General features: G+C 35.6%; 2 protein-coding genes across 7 annotated transcripts in view; one reads left to right on the top strand and one right to left on the bottom strand.

Moving 5' to 3' along the window:
- LpR1 (Lipophorin receptor 1) overlaps positions 1-18,199 on the top strand; it is a 686,741-nt gene that overhangs the window by 590,315 nt on the left and 78,227 nt on the right. For 3 of the 6 annotated variants that reach the window (XM_028301180.1, XM_028301175.1, XM_028301176.1), the window contains 4 exons: positions 1,930-2,139; positions 3,938-4,136; positions 12,297-12,383; positions 14,379-14,494. In XM_028301180.1, coding sequence (XP_028156981.1) covers positions 1,930-2,139; positions 3,938-4,136; positions 12,297-12,383; positions 14,379-14,494 — 612 coding nt within the window. Of the gene's footprint in view, positions 1-1,929; positions 2,140-3,937; positions 4,137-12,296; positions 12,384-12,780; positions 13,187-14,378; positions 14,495-18,199 lie in introns of all 6 variants that reach the window. The other 3 variants (XM_028301179.1, XM_028301178.1, XR_003655697.1) reach the window with 2 other exon arrangements.
- Positions 15,643-18,039, bottom strand: LOC114350392 (uncharacterized). Its single transcript, XM_028301181.1, has one exon. The coding sequence runs from the start codon at positions 17,761-17,763 to the stop codon at positions 15,772-15,774; it is 1,992 nt and encodes a 663-aa protein (XP_028156982.1). The 5' UTR covers positions 17,764-18,039; the 3' UTR covers positions 15,643-15,771.

The raw sequence follows: 18,199 nt of genomic DNA, 5'->3' as shown, positions 1-18,199 counted from the left end.
AAGTAATTTAGTTTGTAGTTGTACATACAACTCTTGGTCTGTCAAAAAACTACTCAGTTCACCTATTTGAGGTTCTTACTTATCAGCCAAAAAACCCCAAAACAACTCGTGTAAAAATATTAAAAATGTAAGAAGTAGGTACCTACATCAATGTTATCCACGCCATATTATCTCAACAAACCAAGATAGCGTGATTGATATTAGCTTAATTTGGTATTAATTAAAATACCCGAGGAAGTAATCGTCTTATCTTGTGTCTTCTATCGAAAACTTTCGACTATAATACGGCATGATGGATATTATATCAGACACGTAAAACAATTAGCTGATACCGCACGGTACATTCCGTATCCTTGGAATTTTACTACAACTTGTGCGCAGATGGTTTGTTTACATTTTTTTTATGATAGTAAACAAGCTCGTGACAAACCAGCTTTGGCAGAGAAAAAACGTCTTTATGGCCTACCATAAGTACCAATACTTGTTACATACGTCAGTAGTTATTGACTATTGAAAAGGCGGTAGTTCATCACGGTCATGGACGTCTTTAACTGATAAATTAGTAAAGACGTCCGTTGTACAGTCGCGGAATGAAAAGGTTCGTCACCTTAGTGTCGGTTTTCGCTTGCACTAGGTACTGTAAGAGTCAAACCTGCCAACATTACAGTGCAAGAAACAGTGCTGCTAACATTTAAATAAATATGACGTTTGCTAACGAAATAAGGTTTTGCTTGTTTATTTTTCTATCCCATCAGTGCAATGCAATGATGACATTGACCAATTGACAATAGTTTTTTTTATTTTATAAGAAATAATAATGGCAGGTTGAACCAACAAGAAGGTTTTAGTTTATCAATCATAATAATCTTCTTGACAAGATAAATCGTCAAACAACTTTGATCTGAATAATTTTGAACTTTACTGACGAACAGTTAAAGATTATTATCTCTAACTCGAGATTATTCTGTAACATACTTTCAAAAGGTAATATGTGCTCGCGATTCGTTGAAGGAATCAATTTGAAAACTGACGAACCTTTTCATTCCGTGACTGTACATATAAAAAACTAAGTAACATTAAGGCTGAGTTGCACCACCTAACTTTGACCGTAACTATTAAGTTATACGGTGCTTTTTGTATGGAATTTGGCAGATTTTTGACGTTTGTTAAAGTCAAAGTAAGATGGTGTAACACAGCCTTAGTCCTTCAAAAACAATACACGATCTCGACACAAGAGTTATCAATTAATGCAAATAAATGCAAGTAATTAATGCAGTCTCCTGAGACTAGGTGTCTAGGAGATGGTTTATTTACATATTAGGTACTTATTACAGACAGAGGATAAGTAATGACAGACAGCTTGTGATACAAGAATGTCAATGATCTACATTATGTATTATTATAATAAATTCTTAACGATAAGTATAATATGTAGATATTTTACTCAACAAATGGCAACACACAAGCCGTGTAAAGCCAACAACCGGAAAAAAAATGTAGATACTTAAAATTTATAAATAAGGAAGATTATGAATTTTCATTTTCATTACTATTCATCAACGGAACCCCGTGGAAATCTATGATAGATTATGACGACGAGTACCTATGACTCTTTTGTTTTTATGGTTTTACCAGTTAGATCGCACATCGACTATGACGCAACCTGCAATCAAAGGGGGCGTAAAGTATAGAAACTATACCTATAAAACATACGCAATTCCTAAGTAAAAATAAACCCGATTTCCGGGGTTATTCACTAATTTTATCACAAGAAAACAAATTGTTTTGTTAAAATTAGGTCACCGTAACTCACACGCGTCAATCTCAGTTCATCATAAAATACAAGTTTAACTGATCTGTCCCAAGGTTGTAAATTGCGTACATATTTTGACATTAATGTATAATAAATCATCCATTGCTTCCTCTTAGGTGGATGCCAAAATGAACACAATATCATCGTGCAACTACGACGGGGCAGCGAGGCGGGTTATTCTGTATTCGACAGATGTGCTTCGCCACCCCTTCTCTATTACCACATTTGAAGATTGGGTGTACTGGACTGACTGGGACAAGACCGCCGTGTACCGAGCCAACAAGTTCAACGGGAAAGATGTGGAGGCAATCACTTCTACTCACACGGTAAGCTAAATGGTTAAGTTATTTAGAGATAAATACGAGAAGGTTCTTTGGCACCGAAAAATATTAAATAAAAAAATATCTACAGGGTGGAAACGATAAGTGCTCTCATTCGATTATTTCTAAACTATACAAGATATCAAAAAATTGATTACTAATCCTGAAAGTACTTCACAATCTCTATCCAACGGTACCAATATTAGGTTACAAAATTAACTGGATCTATCCGAAAATTTAATGTTTTCAGTCTCCATACTAAATGTATGCCAGCCAAACAATATTAGAAGTATTAGCTAATTTTTTTTTATTTTATAATACACACTTAAAATTAACTCGTAAATTGGATTTTTATTTAAAATTATTCTTGGGAAACATTGGTTTTTAGGCTTTACTTGCTATAATATTAACAAGACATGAGTGCCATGACTGTGGCTGTACTAAATGTATAGTAGTTTCCAACTTCCAACATTGAATTTTCGAATGAATCCAGTTTATTTTGTAACCTATTATTGGTACCGTTGGATAGAGCTCGTGAAGCACTTTCAGAATCACTAATCAGTTTTTCGATATCTTGTATAGTTTAGAAATAATGGAGTGAGATCACTTAACGTTTCCACCCTGTATAAAAGCCAAAGGTAACTGACTGACTGACTCACCACGAAATCTCAGAAACTACAAGTGCAGAGTCTCAAATTTTGCATGGGGGTTCTTTTTAGAACGTAGATGCTTACTAAGACGGGATTATTCAAAATTCAACCCCTAAGGGGAGAAAACGTGGTCCACGCGTACGAAGTCCCGGCAGCCACTAGTTATAAATAAACATGAAAAGCAATAGTGGTTATGTAACTCTTGGATATTTCTAAAACAAATGCAAAACAGGTATTAATTATCAGGCTAATAAACCTTCGCCATCACCTTGTAGTGACCAGGTGAGGGTCACCGGGGCAACATACTATCAAAATACCGTTTTAGAGCTTTATGCTCTTAAGTATGTATTTTTCTTTCTGATCTTATAATTTATGATGCTGAAAAACATTCAAATGACCCTAGTAATTTCAGGAAACGTAGTTTGGCTCCTGAGCAGGGAGATGTTATTATTGATAAGACAGACGAAAAGTACACTGGGACTATGACACTGAGAAAGAGAAACAAGCTTGTGTTGCCAGATAGTAAATTAGAATTACATGGATCGGGACCATACTCCATGGCAATAAGGCTATATAATACCCTTCCTAAATATTTAAGACAGATAGATAATTATGATAAATTTGTGGCGTCCTTAAATGTTTTTCTATGTGATAAGTGTTTTTACAAAATTGATGAATATTATACTAGGCTGCAATAAATTTAAAATTAAATAAATATATTATTAAATGAAATATAATTAAATAACATAATTAATAATTGTTACTACTGATCTAAAATTGTAACTTCTTCTTTTATTTTGTAAAATGTATACTTAATGCTTGCTATGCCCTTGCAGGGTGCATGTGATGCGCTGCCCTACCATTCACCAACTATCAAACCACATGTAATGCAATGCAATAAATGATTTGATTTGATTTGATTTGACTACAAATGTAGAAGCTTTGATTGCCGAAGACAAATATCGCCTCGTCAAGCTTTGCTTAGTTTGGAATTGGATATCAGTCTGATTTATGATAAGTATTTATTAGGATAGATTTTCTGAAAATTACCAGATAAAATACTTGATAATTTATGTTAACGTAGTACCTATTTCCTTCGGCAGTGCGTCCACTAAAATTGGAACTATTTATTTATTTATATTTTTTCTTGACAGCTCCAAAACCCGATGGTCATCCACGTGTACCACCCGTACCGTCAACCGGACGGTGTTAACCACTGCGCAGCCGTCAACGGGCACTGCTCGCATCTCTGCCTTCCCGCCCCCAGGATAGGCCCGCACTCGCCTAAAGTCTCCTGCGCATGCCCCAACGGCCTCAGGCTGTTACCCGACAACCAGATGTGCGCCGAAGACAGTAAGTACAATTTTCATTGGCATAATTTGAAAGTACTACTTTTTTCTGCTGTAGGGAGTTGATGAGACCAAATGTCAATGTCTTATGTCAAACGACGTCTCTTCCTTGACGTAATTTTGACAAGACAATGAAAATCGAAAATCATACAAAGATACATCAAAGCAGGAAAAGTCATGTAGTTATCCTACTTCTTTATTAATATTAATTTGTATAATTTTATTTCATTGAACTTGCTAGTGTATTCAACCATGATGACGTCAAGTCAAATTACGTTTAATCTGAAAAATCGTTTTGCAGGTTTTGCGCTATCTCTAAAATTGTTTGAGGGCTATTTTTATCTGTAGTAATTAAAAAATACCGTTTATCTTCTGTCAAAAATTGTCAAATAACATCAATAGTCCGGGGTGTGTACTATCTTTAAAGTGGCAAAGGATGAAGTGAATCTGTATTACTACATTAGGTTCGTTGGTTGGATTAAAGTCAAGTGGAAAATTTGCAAGAAATTATATATTACTACTATGATTTATGTCCCATGAAAATATCATTGGGGCCATAAAGGTACTAGAACGTCTAAAAATATCAAATGAAGCGAAAAAAAGCATGCAAAACAATTTGCTACAACGAGTCGATTGAACAAAGTGATTGGGGCTATGCGTAGCAATTCATTAGTATGGTGTTGACATAAGGAATTCATTTACGTCAAAATTTTAATACGCCAGTGAAACAAAACAATAACTTTTAAGGCGTATATTTTGTAACTGAAAAAAATTGAAAACAGTTTATTTGCGAGAAAAACATCAAGTACTCTTGCGAACTGTGTGCATTTAACCCTATGAATCGTGTAAAATGTTAATCTTTGTTTAAAACTTAATTACGTAGGAAAAAGCTAGTAAACGTTGTAGGGGACGTAAACAAATTATAAATGTTTTCTTAAAAAGAGCATAACAAAATTAGGAACCTAGGTACTTAAGATACAAGAGCTTTATTTGTTTGCATGACCACATGCATCTGCATGATTGAGACTATTGAGAGACTGTAATGGGGCTCAATTTAAGAAAATTCGCAAACTGCGCATTAATGGAAATCAAATTGTGTAAACGGATGATATGCGTCATTATGTTCGATGTTTGTTCAGAGCTGGCACGTACAGTCAGCGTCAAAAATAGTTCGTGACAACCAAAGTAGCCAAAAAGTTGACAACACACCCTTATGCCAATAGTAACAAAGACGTGATGCGAACTTTTTGGCTACATAATAAGTCACGAAATTTTTTGACGCTAACTGTACCTATGACTACGGTGCATGAAGTCATGGTCCGAAACTCCGAATGTTACTCAGAGATTTGGTAGGTTGGTTCCATTTTTTGTTACTTTCCGCGCAGTCGGGACAGGTGGTTAAAATTTTGATCTGGATGTCCAGTACATAGGTATTAATCATACTTTGTTGATGGTCTGTTGGTATACATGTTGATTAATAGTAGGTAAGTAGGTACAGTATATTCACAAAACAAAATTAAACATGAGTGATGGAATTCTCATCGTTACACACAAAATAATTCCATTATTTACCGAGAGCACACAAAAACTATACTTATTTTTCTAAAGAACTTGACGATCACAACACAGCAAACAATTAATAGTTTCCTTCCAACTTCCTTATTTAATCTTACAATATTATTTTATGAATAAGTCAATGAGTTAGGCAAATATTTTTATAACAAACCATTGAATGTACAATAATATGAACTACCCAACGTGGGACCAAGAAAGGAATGGAAAAATCTTTCATACAAAGTTGTATAGGTCGTGCAACGAGAGTTGAGGCCAACACAAGCAAAGATTTTGTGCTGTTCTACGCTGCACTTGCGTTTTTGGACTGACGTGCTTTCCGTCTCATTTGCAGACATTTAAGATCTATTGGCTCTGTGCACGATTACAGCGCCAACTAGCGTCCACAACTTTGTGGGCTCTGTCATATTGACATTTAGGTCGTTTATTTGTGAAAAAATATCGAAATGAAAAAATAACAAATATTTTCGACTAATAAATTGTTGTGATACCACGATTTGGGTTGAAAAAAGGTTTTGAAATCATTTTGGTCATTCAAATCAAATGAGGTAAGTCCGAAAAGTGTGTTTAATTTTGATTGTGTCAGGGTTTGTTTACTTCATTTATAGTTGTAGTTTTACAGTAAAACAAAAAGAAAAAGCTACTTTAACGGTTTCATTATACAGGGTGTTTCTTGTAAGGTGTCAAGCCGAAGGCAGGTGATAGGTGAGGACTAGACCTATCGATTTCACCCCCATGTATGTTCTACGATTTTTCGTAGTTTAGAAGTTATCGTTAATTTTGTGATTTTTTCAAATTTTATGACCTAGTAAGCATTAAATTTTTTTATCTTTTTTTTGGGTTGACTTTTCTGAGATTTCTTTTTTTTGACAGATTCCCTATTAATTGCAGATGTTTGAAAAAAATAATCACCTTCCTATTTTTGATGCAAGATACAAAATTTTTGCTAGAAACATAAAAAATATGCTTTTAGCAGAACGTTCTAAAATTTTCTACTTAAAAGTTTGAAAAAAAAAAGAACTTCCAAAGGTCCAAAATAATTTTAAAAACTGCGCAGTTTTATGAACTTTCATAATAACATAAAAAAACATGTACTTAATAGGCCATTATTTTCTGTAATCGCTCCACTAAAGTGGTAAGTCGGAGATTTCGTTACATGTTTTTGACTTTCTTAGAACTAACTAATGTTTGCAATCCCCTAAGTTTACGTACTGTAGAACACATTTAGAGACAATAACTGAAAAGAACATTTTTTTATCCACAACGAGGAAGCTCTTGCCCTTCATCTGGTATACAACAGGGAATATGAAAATATTGATGAACTGCGGACAAAGCTGACTGAAACACAAAACCACATTACAATGCAAGAAGAAGCTTTTGTACACACACACACACACACACACACACACACACACACAAACTCTTTCCCTTTCTCTCACACTCTAATAGGTAGGTATATCAAATTTAATCGTAAAGTAACAATCACTACTGTGGTCTAGTGGTAAGACCACCTATTTAGGACAGCCAATTCCTCTGTGGTTCAGGATTCCGGGTGAAGTTCGCTGATCATCCATCAGTTTCCATCAGGTCAGATGAAGGGCAAGAGCTTGCTCGTTGTGGATAAAAAAATGTTCTGTTCAGTTATTGCAAACATTAATTAGTCCTAAGAAAGTCAAAAACATGTAACGGAATCTCCGACTTACCACTTTAGTGGAGCGATCACAGAAAATAATGGCCTATTAAGTACATGTTTTTTTGTATTATTATGAAAGTTCAGAAAACTGCGCAGTTTTTTAAATTATTTTGGACCTTTGGAAGTTCATTTTTTTTTCAAACTTTCAAGTAGAAAATTTTAGAACGTTCTGCTAAAAGCATATTTTTTATGTTTCTAGCAAAAATTTTGTATCTTGCTTCAAAGATAGGATGATGATGATTTTTTCCAAACATCTGCAATTAATAGGGAATCTGTCAAAAAAAAGAAATCTGAGAAAAGTCAACCCAAAAAAAAGATAAAAAAATTTAAAGCCTACTAGGTCATAAAATTTGAAAAACTCACAAAATTAACGATAACTTCTAAACTACGAAAAATCGCAGAACATACATGGGGGTGAAATCGATAGGTCTAGTCCTCACCTATCACCTGCCTTCGGCTTGACACCTTACAAGAAACACCCTGTATAACAGTAAATATATTTAAATGTTCCTGTATCGCTAGTAATAAATTAAATATCGTTTTCAGATCGATATGAGTATTGTTTTGAAGACAGGGTTTGTGACTGTTACAATATCAAATTCCAACCACAAACCGTATTTAAAGGAAAGTTGTTGATATTGGCTGGACAAGTCCGAGATGTAGAAGAATTAAGAACAAAACAAGGGCAGAGTTTAATAATTCACGCTCTCATCATAAGGCAAACATCTGTGCACAACAACTACTGTGACTCATTTTTGTACTACCACGTTGTATAGTCTAGTTATTTCCAAATTGTAAACGGCTATTAAACCAGCCCTATCGAAATACAGTCCACTCTTTTATTTAAGTTCCCAGTAGGACCCTTTTCATGCGATTAATTAATGATATTAAAATGTATTATGTAGAATCGCTTTGCCATTGACAGATACATCTGATAACAGAGCTTACATTATTTCTACTTTTGACCACCATGAGCGCTGCGATAGATCATGTTACCACCACCTAGTACTTCGCACCCAGCGAATAGGTGTATTTGACTTGAATGTTGTTTGTTTTGTATTCAAAATATTATCTACATCAGAGTAAATAGGTACGTGTTCGCCTCAACTTTCCTTGAGCAACCTATACCTATTTAATAGAAGTGACATTCCGGGTACAAAGATATTCAATCTTAAGGAGGATGGGCATCTTGTTATGCCCATTCAACCTCTGATTGGAATACAATTGATTGCAGTCAATAAAAAAGACGTTTATTGTCATCGTAAAATGATTGATTGACTGACGACCTTACCAATTGAACTGCCTCGAAGGGAATCTTAAAGCCAGAATGGCCGCCTTTTAACTAATTCCTATCAAATCGACTTCAAGGTGACACCACGAAGCTAAATGAATTTTAATAGGGACATACTACATATTAGGTTATCTTGAATTTATTAAACTTTGAATAATTTTACATTATCTATGTTTTAGACGGATTTTAAAGCGGAAATTGGTTAGTTTAATAATAAAATAGGTATATGATTTGAAATATGTTGATTGTAAAGAGGAAATTATAGGTAGTCAATACTTCATTAAATATTTTCCTGTTACGAAACACAACCATAACTGAATATTATTTTATCTCATCATCATATAGTCCAGTAGAATTAGCTTTTAAATAGGAAATAATTCCTACAAAAGATTTTATTGTTTTAATGGCTTCATTGGTTGCCCATTAAGACTCTCCTAAGTTTTCGACTTCGACGGAGTTGTGCTTAAGTGGTGGGGGCCCCCGAAAGAGGCATTTTTTCGGTTTTCCGGTTATACCGCGTAAAGGACTTACCCTATCAAAAAGTGGTCTTCATGACGGTTGAAGGGCACTTAATCCTGCATTGAATAAGACCAAATTCATATGTTTTGGACAAACCGTTCTCGCGCTAAAGTTCGGCAAAGTAGAAAATATACGTATAATTAAAGACCTTCTCCACGTCCAATGGTTTGTTACCCACAGGCTTCCAAGTCTTAAGGCTTGGAAGCATGTGGGTAACAAGCCATTGGACGTGGAGAGGGTCATTAATTATACGTATATTTTCTACTTTGCCGAACTTTAGCGCGAGAACGGTTTGTCCAAAACATATTATGAATTTGATCTTATTCAATGCAGGATTAAGTGCCCTTTAACCGTCATGAAGACCACTTTTCGATAGGGTAAGTCCTTTACCGAAAAAACGCCCCTTTCGGGGGCCCCCACCACTTAAGCACAACTCCGTCGAAGTCGAAAACTTAGGAGAGTCTTAATGGGCAACCAATGAAGCCATTAAAGCAAAAAAATCTTTTGTAGGAATTATTTCCGATTTAATCAATTTTTGTGTTTAATTCTACTGGCCTAATAACTTCTCACAGTATCTATAAGCTAGCGTGTATAAAAACCGTAAAAATTCAACTAAGTATAAAGAAAGTTTTAAAAAACTAGAAATTCTATGTAAACCACTGTTAATAAGTAACAGTAAAATTAACTATCTCAACATATCACATAAGAAGCGAAAAACGGATTTGTAATTTTAAAAAATGTTATGAGAAGTTTGATGAAAAACAAATACAAAAGCATGCTCATAAAAATTGCTTATTTCGTTATTCTAAGCCCCAAACGGTCCGGCTTTTGCAGTCTCGGGCAGAATCCACTAAGCCATGTGGTGGTCAAAAATTAACGTTGACCTTAGTTTTGTATTTGTACTTTGTGCTCACTAGCTTTTTTGAAAGATCTATTATGGCAATTTACGTCACAAAACAAAGACGCACGCACTTTTTACTATGGGTACCTTTAATTAACTAAAAAAATATGACAAGAATATATGACAAGAATAGAACATAGGTACATGGAACAAGTTAATTTGAATTCGACACACGATATGAAGGACGGTTAGAAATCCGTATTGGGAGATGTGAAAGGCTCGTATGAGCCTTACCTATGCTGTTTCCATATAGGATACTCCGCGCCAATAGATTTTGTCAGACGACAAACACTGGGCAATTTTTATTTAGTTGTCATTAGTGCGATTTTGCAACAGTCAGTGCCGTCGCTGTACATAAGATGATCAAAAACTGAAGAAAAAAAAGACAAGTGTGTCACTGCCATAGTACAGTGCCACTATCTTACTCAACATTATTTAACTTTGCCAAAGGTTAACTTATACTATTACAAGGGTCATAGAAATTAGGGAAGTTTCGGTTCGAATATAGAAACTTCAGTGACCATATTTGATGTTGTTCGGCTTTGCTTGCAAGATTGCCGAAGTTTATTGGCGCGGACTATAGAAAACCCAGTCCAACAGAACAGGTGCAACGACACATTAGTACTTAGTAACCTACAATTAAGTGTTTCCTTCGATGCGCTTACGCAGTCATTAGTCTCGTGGAATAGTAGCGGAACGCACATTCCATTGTTGTTTATTTTCCTTTAGTAACGTCACTTAAGGCAAGTACGGACGACAAGGATGCCCCTTATTCAGTTGAAATATGTATGTGCGATTTTTTAACAAAAAATATGTAGACACAACAAGTACTGAGATGTCTTGATAATTTTTAATTATGTAGATTATGAATATTCAAAAGTGCATAATATTTTTGCACCTTTAAATAATATTATATAGAGGTGCAAAAATATTTTTAACAACATACAAATTAATTACATCATCCACCTAACTCGGGCTTCCAAAACATTTTTAATGAAATTCGCAATCGAGACGCCGAGTAATCGACCACGTCAGCTGATGACGTTACATCGTACGATGTTTCGTGGCGATGACTGCGCGTGCGATTCCAACCTTGAACATGTTTTATGCCGCGATAGGAATATACCACGCCCCTCCACCTTATCTCTTTTGGCCATTGAAATTAATAGTAAGTAGTAATTAGTCATTCACAATCACAATTATTGTTTTATAGGCGTTATCGGCAACAATAATGTTATGTAGACATTTCTTCGTTTGTCGGCAATTTATCAGACTATTCCGACTATTTATCTGGTCACGCAATTTAATCACTTTAATAAATCGGTCAGGGATTTTTTATGCTTTCAATTAGGCAGTGTCCATCTTAATGAACGCCCTTGTCTCTACGGTAGAAATGTGCATGCAATGCAAAGTGGTCTTTATTATGTACGAAATGTACTTATGGTGAAAGAGATAGCAATGAAATATCGGAATGTTACTCGTGCATTGACAAGTCTAGCCCCACTGCAAACGGTTGGCGAATAAGGTGGGTGACGTCACAACATCACGCCACCTTTTGTTAGTCAATCTAAACGCGATCCGGCACGACGCTCACGCATGCTCTTACCGAAACGTGTCCACGAAATACCTGAGTACGTCAACGACAACTTTTTAATTTCTAGAAATTTCTTATTCATTTTATGCGTAAACGAACGTGAAAACAACATGTTTGTGGTTTATGACAACGTTTCTACGTTTTACATTATGATTTTGTTTTCAATTTTACTGATGAGTAGATTACTTTAAAACGTCATTAAAGTAATTTTAGCGTTAATGACATTATAGCAAATAAAGTATTTGCAAATTAACTATAAAACGAGCAAGTTTTCAGTGTCAGAATGTGAAAGTAAAACCGTTGTCATACCGCGCCATTGGAAACGTACACAGAAACCATTTCGTGAGCCGGATCGCAACCAGTTAATTTGACGGGCCGAAGCCGTGGTGGGACGTCAATGGCGCGCGAGCCGCTTTTCGGTTGCGGCGACCTGCCTCAGTTATTCCGTGTTGTAACTTGGCGCGGGCCGTATGTCAGCTGCCGCTCTGTAAATAGTATTTATTCCTAAATTAAAAAAACAACTGACACACACACAACACGGAGGAAAACATTCTACAATTATTTTGCTAAGGCTGTTTTATAATAAATCTACAGATGCAATAGAACAAGATGTGGAGGTGCAAAAGCAGAAAATTCGTACAAACGAAAGTATTGTAGATCAAGAAAATTCTGTAACCACCAGTGAGTATTTGTGATTTTGTGAAGTTTTTGTCAAATCAGTTCCTGTCTAATTTACCCGGCTTTTTGGATTGGTTAAGTTTGTGGCGTTTGAGGTTAGATTCCTCTGTAAATGAAAGTGAATGTGATAAAGTGATCTTGAGTTGGTAACAAACAATTTTTTAAGAATTTGGTGTAATTATTGGAAATAATGATTCGCAAATGCCACGAATTTGACCGAAATGCTTTACGGTTGAGGTTCTGTCATCATCACATCGATAAGATAAGGGATCATCTATATAATCGGGTTGCGACCGCATATGTCATGACTAACCAACAGTTTGCCAATCACTAAACAACCATCGTGTATGTTTTAAAGTATCTGTGTGTCTTCATCTTGGGATTCATTGATGATTTGCAGGGCATGACAAACTCCTTATTTACAATCCGGTGAATAACATAGTCGCGTGCGAATGATTAAGCGAAGGTGTAAAGACATATGGTGGATACAAGAAGAGAAAGGCTTTTACGCCTTCTCTTTAAATTCGGCCAAGCCGTATTTAAGAGTGAAGACAAGACTGACAACCCCGAGAAGATTGGAGAACGAGACTCGACTGCCAAAAGAGAATCGGAACCAATGATGCTGTATTGGGAGAAGGATAAAGAAGAATCATCAAACCACAATCAAGCGTACATAGATCTGTATCAAAAGGGCATTGCTCTGGAAAGGATACCAGACTCAGTCGACGGGTCCTTTACAGAATCTCATTATAAATACGACAAAACACTATCCTACTTGCCAGAAATCGTCAATACTTTAAATGAGGGTAAAGTATTAATTTTTAAATAAAATAATAATAACAAGCAATTTTTTTCTGTAGAATTTCGGAAGACACACAGATTCGCATAGAACTGGGTGCATGTGACATTAACTAACAAATATTTGTGAATGCTAAGTGATGTTCTAATTTTATGTGATTAACAATAAAAACCATTTGTCAATATCAATAGAATTGTCAATAATGATTGCATTGAAATATTTCCTTGTACTGTTGATTTTTCAATTTGTACTAGCCAATTCGCACGTTCGTATGAATTTATCGGTATAGCAAATCACTATTATTGTGATGTTTTGAATAGCTTTTCACGTGTCGTTAGCACGTACAATAGCAGATTTATCTGGACTTACATCCTTCCTGTCAGTCCTGAATTTAATAAACCCAGGCTATGTCATTATTTTTCCTCTATGTAGTGATTCAGCGTTACGTTGTATTGTCAATAGTAAAAACAATAGTATTTTTTTCTAGTAATTATCATATTACTACTTATGTCAGTCACTAATTGAAATTTAATATTACGGCAATGGTAATGTTGTAACATGGAAGTAGGTTAAAAAGATATTCTAGATAATCAGTATTAGTTGGCACGTTTCATTGCCATTCTGCAAATAGAACAACCAGTTCAGTCCAGTTACAACGCCCACCAAATTTTAACCGGCTGATTTTGACTGCCATATTCTATTGTCATAGATTTATACAATTGGGAAGTACGCCCGACCTATTGTTAACACGGTGACAACGGATCTACCGAAACTTCTAGATATCTTTGATTGAAATTTTTTTAGTTAACGACATTGACGTCATTACAATGCTGTCAATACCACTGTAAATTTACCAACCGTCACAAAAGTTGACGAGTTATTATTAATTTACGTGTCGTTAAACTCAAAAGATATTTTCGTAATTTCGGTTTAGGACGAACTCATTTCACACTAACTCTTCGTCTACCGCTGAATGTAAGGTGGTGGTTTCTTCGTACAATAACGTCAACAACGCCTGTTGTGCTAATACGCCTTTGTTTGTCTTTTTGTCCCACGCTGCAACACAATTGTCAATTTTAAACAACAGTACAGCTAGCCCTTTGAAAGGCACTTTAAAAGGTCAGATACATAAAAAGGCAGTTGTGTTGTTGCTATGGAATATGAATTATGTAATAACGTTGTGTTTTTTTACTTTCTAGGTGTTCCCGAATCGCCCAAGATTGGTACCGGAATCTCAAGCAGTGGCCGCGATGCAGGCTATGTAGCGGGCATTGTGGTGGCAGTTATTTCTGGAGTCATCATATTGGCAGCACTGGTATGTATTCTTTTGCAATCTAACCTTTTTGGTCTAATGCTTATCACGTCAATTAGGAACACACTTATCAGATCAATCACACCTTTTAAGGGACAGGTTAGCAAACAGTTTATTCTGAAGACCTTGCTAATAGGTTGAAAACCAATGGAATTTTTCCCGGATTTACGATTACCAACTTTTCGTAATGTAACGCCACGTGTTCAGTATTTTTTCCCAATCTGTTCCTCTTAAATTCCAGTCTTGTACTTATTTAGATTTTAGCGCAGAAGTACATAATAACCTAGTTGTTTTGTTCGGATAACTAGGCATACAGCTTTAGCTTCAGAGCACATTTAGATACCGAAAACAGTACCCACTGTCATAATAATTGAGGAGTGTCTTTTCAAAAGGGAATACCTACATTCTATCTTATTTTTCACAAAATGGGAAAAACTTATATGGGAAATATTTACAGACCTACCGAAAAGCATTATTTCTGTTATGAAACTATTTCATTACAGTGTTATAACTACACTTTTTGTCAAAAAATATGACTTATTAATTTAAAGTTACAGAGTTCAGAAAAATCATAATATCCTCTTTTGACACGGATCTTTTATAATATCCCCCTTTGTTCTGTACTTAGAGACCGAGGGCATTTGAAACAATTTTGACAATTTGTTTCATACACAAAACGCTGTAGGCAGAATTCATATGATATTAGTACCAATCGATAGGTAATTCTATACACTTGCGAATAATTAACTTAGAGAAATTGTAAATGATAAATATTGCGGTGAAAAATCGACTTCTCCGTAACAAGTCAATTTGTTTCAACTCCCCTCACACCGAGGTAAGATGAAACAGGGGTCGAGGAGAGTTGAAACATATATTTTTAAGAAGTATTGAGGGATATTATAATGAAAGTGAAGATATCATATAAAGGTATTTATTGAAATAAAACTTTTCAAATACGAAAACAACTTTTTTATCAACATTTTTAACTGATATAATTTTCAGTTAAGTAGGTTACTACAAGCTTACGAATAATCAACTCCTAAAGTAGTTAAAATTACCTATCACAACGACCTATGTGTAACTTTAATCAAAATAACGATAAACAAAATGTTTTACATTCCTTTATGATAATATATATTCTAAGTCTTTAACATAAAATATCAGTCGTTTCTTATTTATTACAATCAGTCTTAATTAATCAGTATTTCTTTGAATATTTAAGTTACAATACAACTATCTCACAAATGACTAAAATCAAAATAATTATGGAAATAAAAATATCAGTCTGACAAGCAGTTGTGGCAAACATAGGAAAATTCTCCACCAGTGCAAGCTTCATGAGCCCAGTTTTTGCACTCCAGACATTGCACCCACTTTTCTTTGGCTCGGCTATTAGAATATGGCTCAAAACAACAAAGGCATAAAGTTTCCTCTTCTTCTTCACTGTCTTCATTTTTTCTTTGTTTCTTTATAACCTTGGTCTTCTTAGTTTTAGTGTCAAGTTTTGAACTTTTCCTTTTTTTTGTTTCATCAAAGTTAGGTTTTTTCACTTTTTTCTTAGAAATTCGAACTGCTTCGATTGCAGCTAGTTCATCCTTTACGGGAGTGTTGGTTAAGATAGCTGATTTCACTTTGCGTCGATTTGTTTGATTTCCTTTTCGTGGTGGAGCCTTTGGCAAGGGTCTAAGAGTGTCAGGTGAGAATGGAATTGCTGTCATAGTAACTGAAGTATCTCGTGATGTAGATGCTACAGGTATTACATCAGATATAAAGACTGTAGAGGGAACAACGGGTTCAGATATCGCCAGACCAGGTGAATTTATACGAGGGTTTTTTGCATGTTTAAGTAAGTTTTCTGCATTGTAGCTGAGTAGAGGAGGAGTAACCGGTAAATTTAAGATTGATGGACTTGGTGTACGGGAATCGTGTAAAATACTGTCTGCAAGGGTAGAACATGGCACGGATTCTTCACATCTAGAAATGCCTTCCAAGTTAGAGCTCGATGGACCAGGACTAGTGGAAGTTGGCAAGGATCGATCAGTAACCTGACTGGGAAGATAATCAGCGTCCTGGAATATTTCAGTGTTAACTGGCCAAATTCCGGTATGGATGAATCCGGAAGATATATTGCGTGGTGTGACGGCTGTGTCAAACGAAGTTTTTACTATCCCAGGAATATCATAGATGGACATTACTTTTCCTGGATTAGACCGCATCCAATTATCACAAGCTGTATTAACTGCTTTTTTCACCGGCCCAAAAACGGCCCTGTCCATTGGCTGCAACTTATGAGTGCAGTGAGGTGGAAAAGTTAATAGAATTATGCCATTTTCCTTGCAGAACTCGATATTTTTAACTGCAGTGTGTGAAGCGTGGTTGTCTAATAACAATAGAACTTTATTTTCTTTAGATGGCCTGACTTGGTCTTTGAAAAATGTAAGAAATATATTGAAGTCATCTTCTTGCATCCACCCTGACCCATTCGCAGAGCCAATTGATCCAATAGGTCCATCGCGTATAAAGTGATCATTAAATCTTTTTCGCGGAAAGATAAACATCGGAGGTATGTGGTTACCAAGGGCATTTCCTGCTAGTGCTATAGTAACTAATGTTCCCCTCTCCGCGGAAGTCATGGCACTCACTTGTTTTTGTCCTCGTCGGGCAATAATGCGGTCTGGTTTCTGAACAGTCGTGATGCCCGATTCATCAACGTTCCATATATCTTTTGCCTGCAACTTGTATTTGTCAACTACTGAGGTATAATTTTCGAAAAAAAGTTTTACGTTAGTTCTATTAAAACTTGTAGCTCGAGCGATACTTGTAGGTTGAGGTAGTCTTAGAGAAAGAACTGGATGACGCTTCATAAAAGATCGAAGCCAAACCTCTCCAGCCATTTCATGCTCATTCCAAGAAGAAGGAATTTTTTTATTATATTCAACAGCCAACCTATAAGCAAACGTTCTGGCTTCCTTAGTTCTTAGGCCAAAGTTAGCAGCGGCACAGTTTAAAAGATATTCACAGAGTACTTTTTCTTCTGAAGCTGTAAAAACAGTCTTTTCTGGATATCCGACCGTCGGTGGATTCGCCGTTTCGTTATCTTCATAAGCAGTTTTTTTTTTAATATACCTGTATAAGGAGGTATGGTTCAGGTTGTAACTCGAAGCCGCGTCACGGAGACTTTTCTGTCGCAAGGTTACTTCTTCGGCTGCGAGATCATATATTTCGCGACTCGCCATACCTCTATCAGTCTTTCTTTTATAATCAGTAGGCATGCTGAAACAAAATGTCCAAATTAAATCAACAAAAAAAAAATTGAAAACGAGGAGAGTTGAAACACCCTGTTTCAAATCTCCTCAGTAAGAAAAAAACTCCCATTTTTTATTAAATCTATGATCAAGAAGCAAATACACAGAAACCAATTGTACTAAATATATATAACAAATCTTTAGTTAATGAGCTTTCGAAACATATATAACTTAAACCAAAATACAAAACATATAACAAAATAAAGGCATCGTAAAAATTCGTTGAAAACTTACTTTTCACGATTTTTGTCACATGGCACATTAAACTCCACAACCGCGCGACTTACGCGACGGACACGAACTGACATGTCTGCGGGAGGAGGGAAGTAGGTGTAAAGCGACGTTGCCAGCTTGCTAACGGTTTTGAGTACCGAGAAATCTGTACTGTTTCAAATCACCTTTG

Source organism: Ostrinia furnacalis, unplaced genomic scaffold (genome assembly GCF_004193835.3).
Source record: "Ostrinia furnacalis isolate ACB-3 unplaced genomic scaffold, ASM419383v2 OfSCF0876, whole genome shotgun sequence".
NCBI lineage: Eukaryota > Metazoa > Arthropoda > Insecta > Lepidoptera > Crambidae > Ostrinia > Ostrinia furnacalis.
This window is presented reverse-complemented; position numbering and strand designations above follow the sequence as displayed.

What these genes read in the sequence shown, in the direction of transcription:
- LOC114350392 (XM_028301181.1), bottom strand. Translation starts at nt 17,763, where the DNA reads ATGCCTACTGATTATAAAAGAAAGACTGATAGAGGTATGGCGAGTCGC.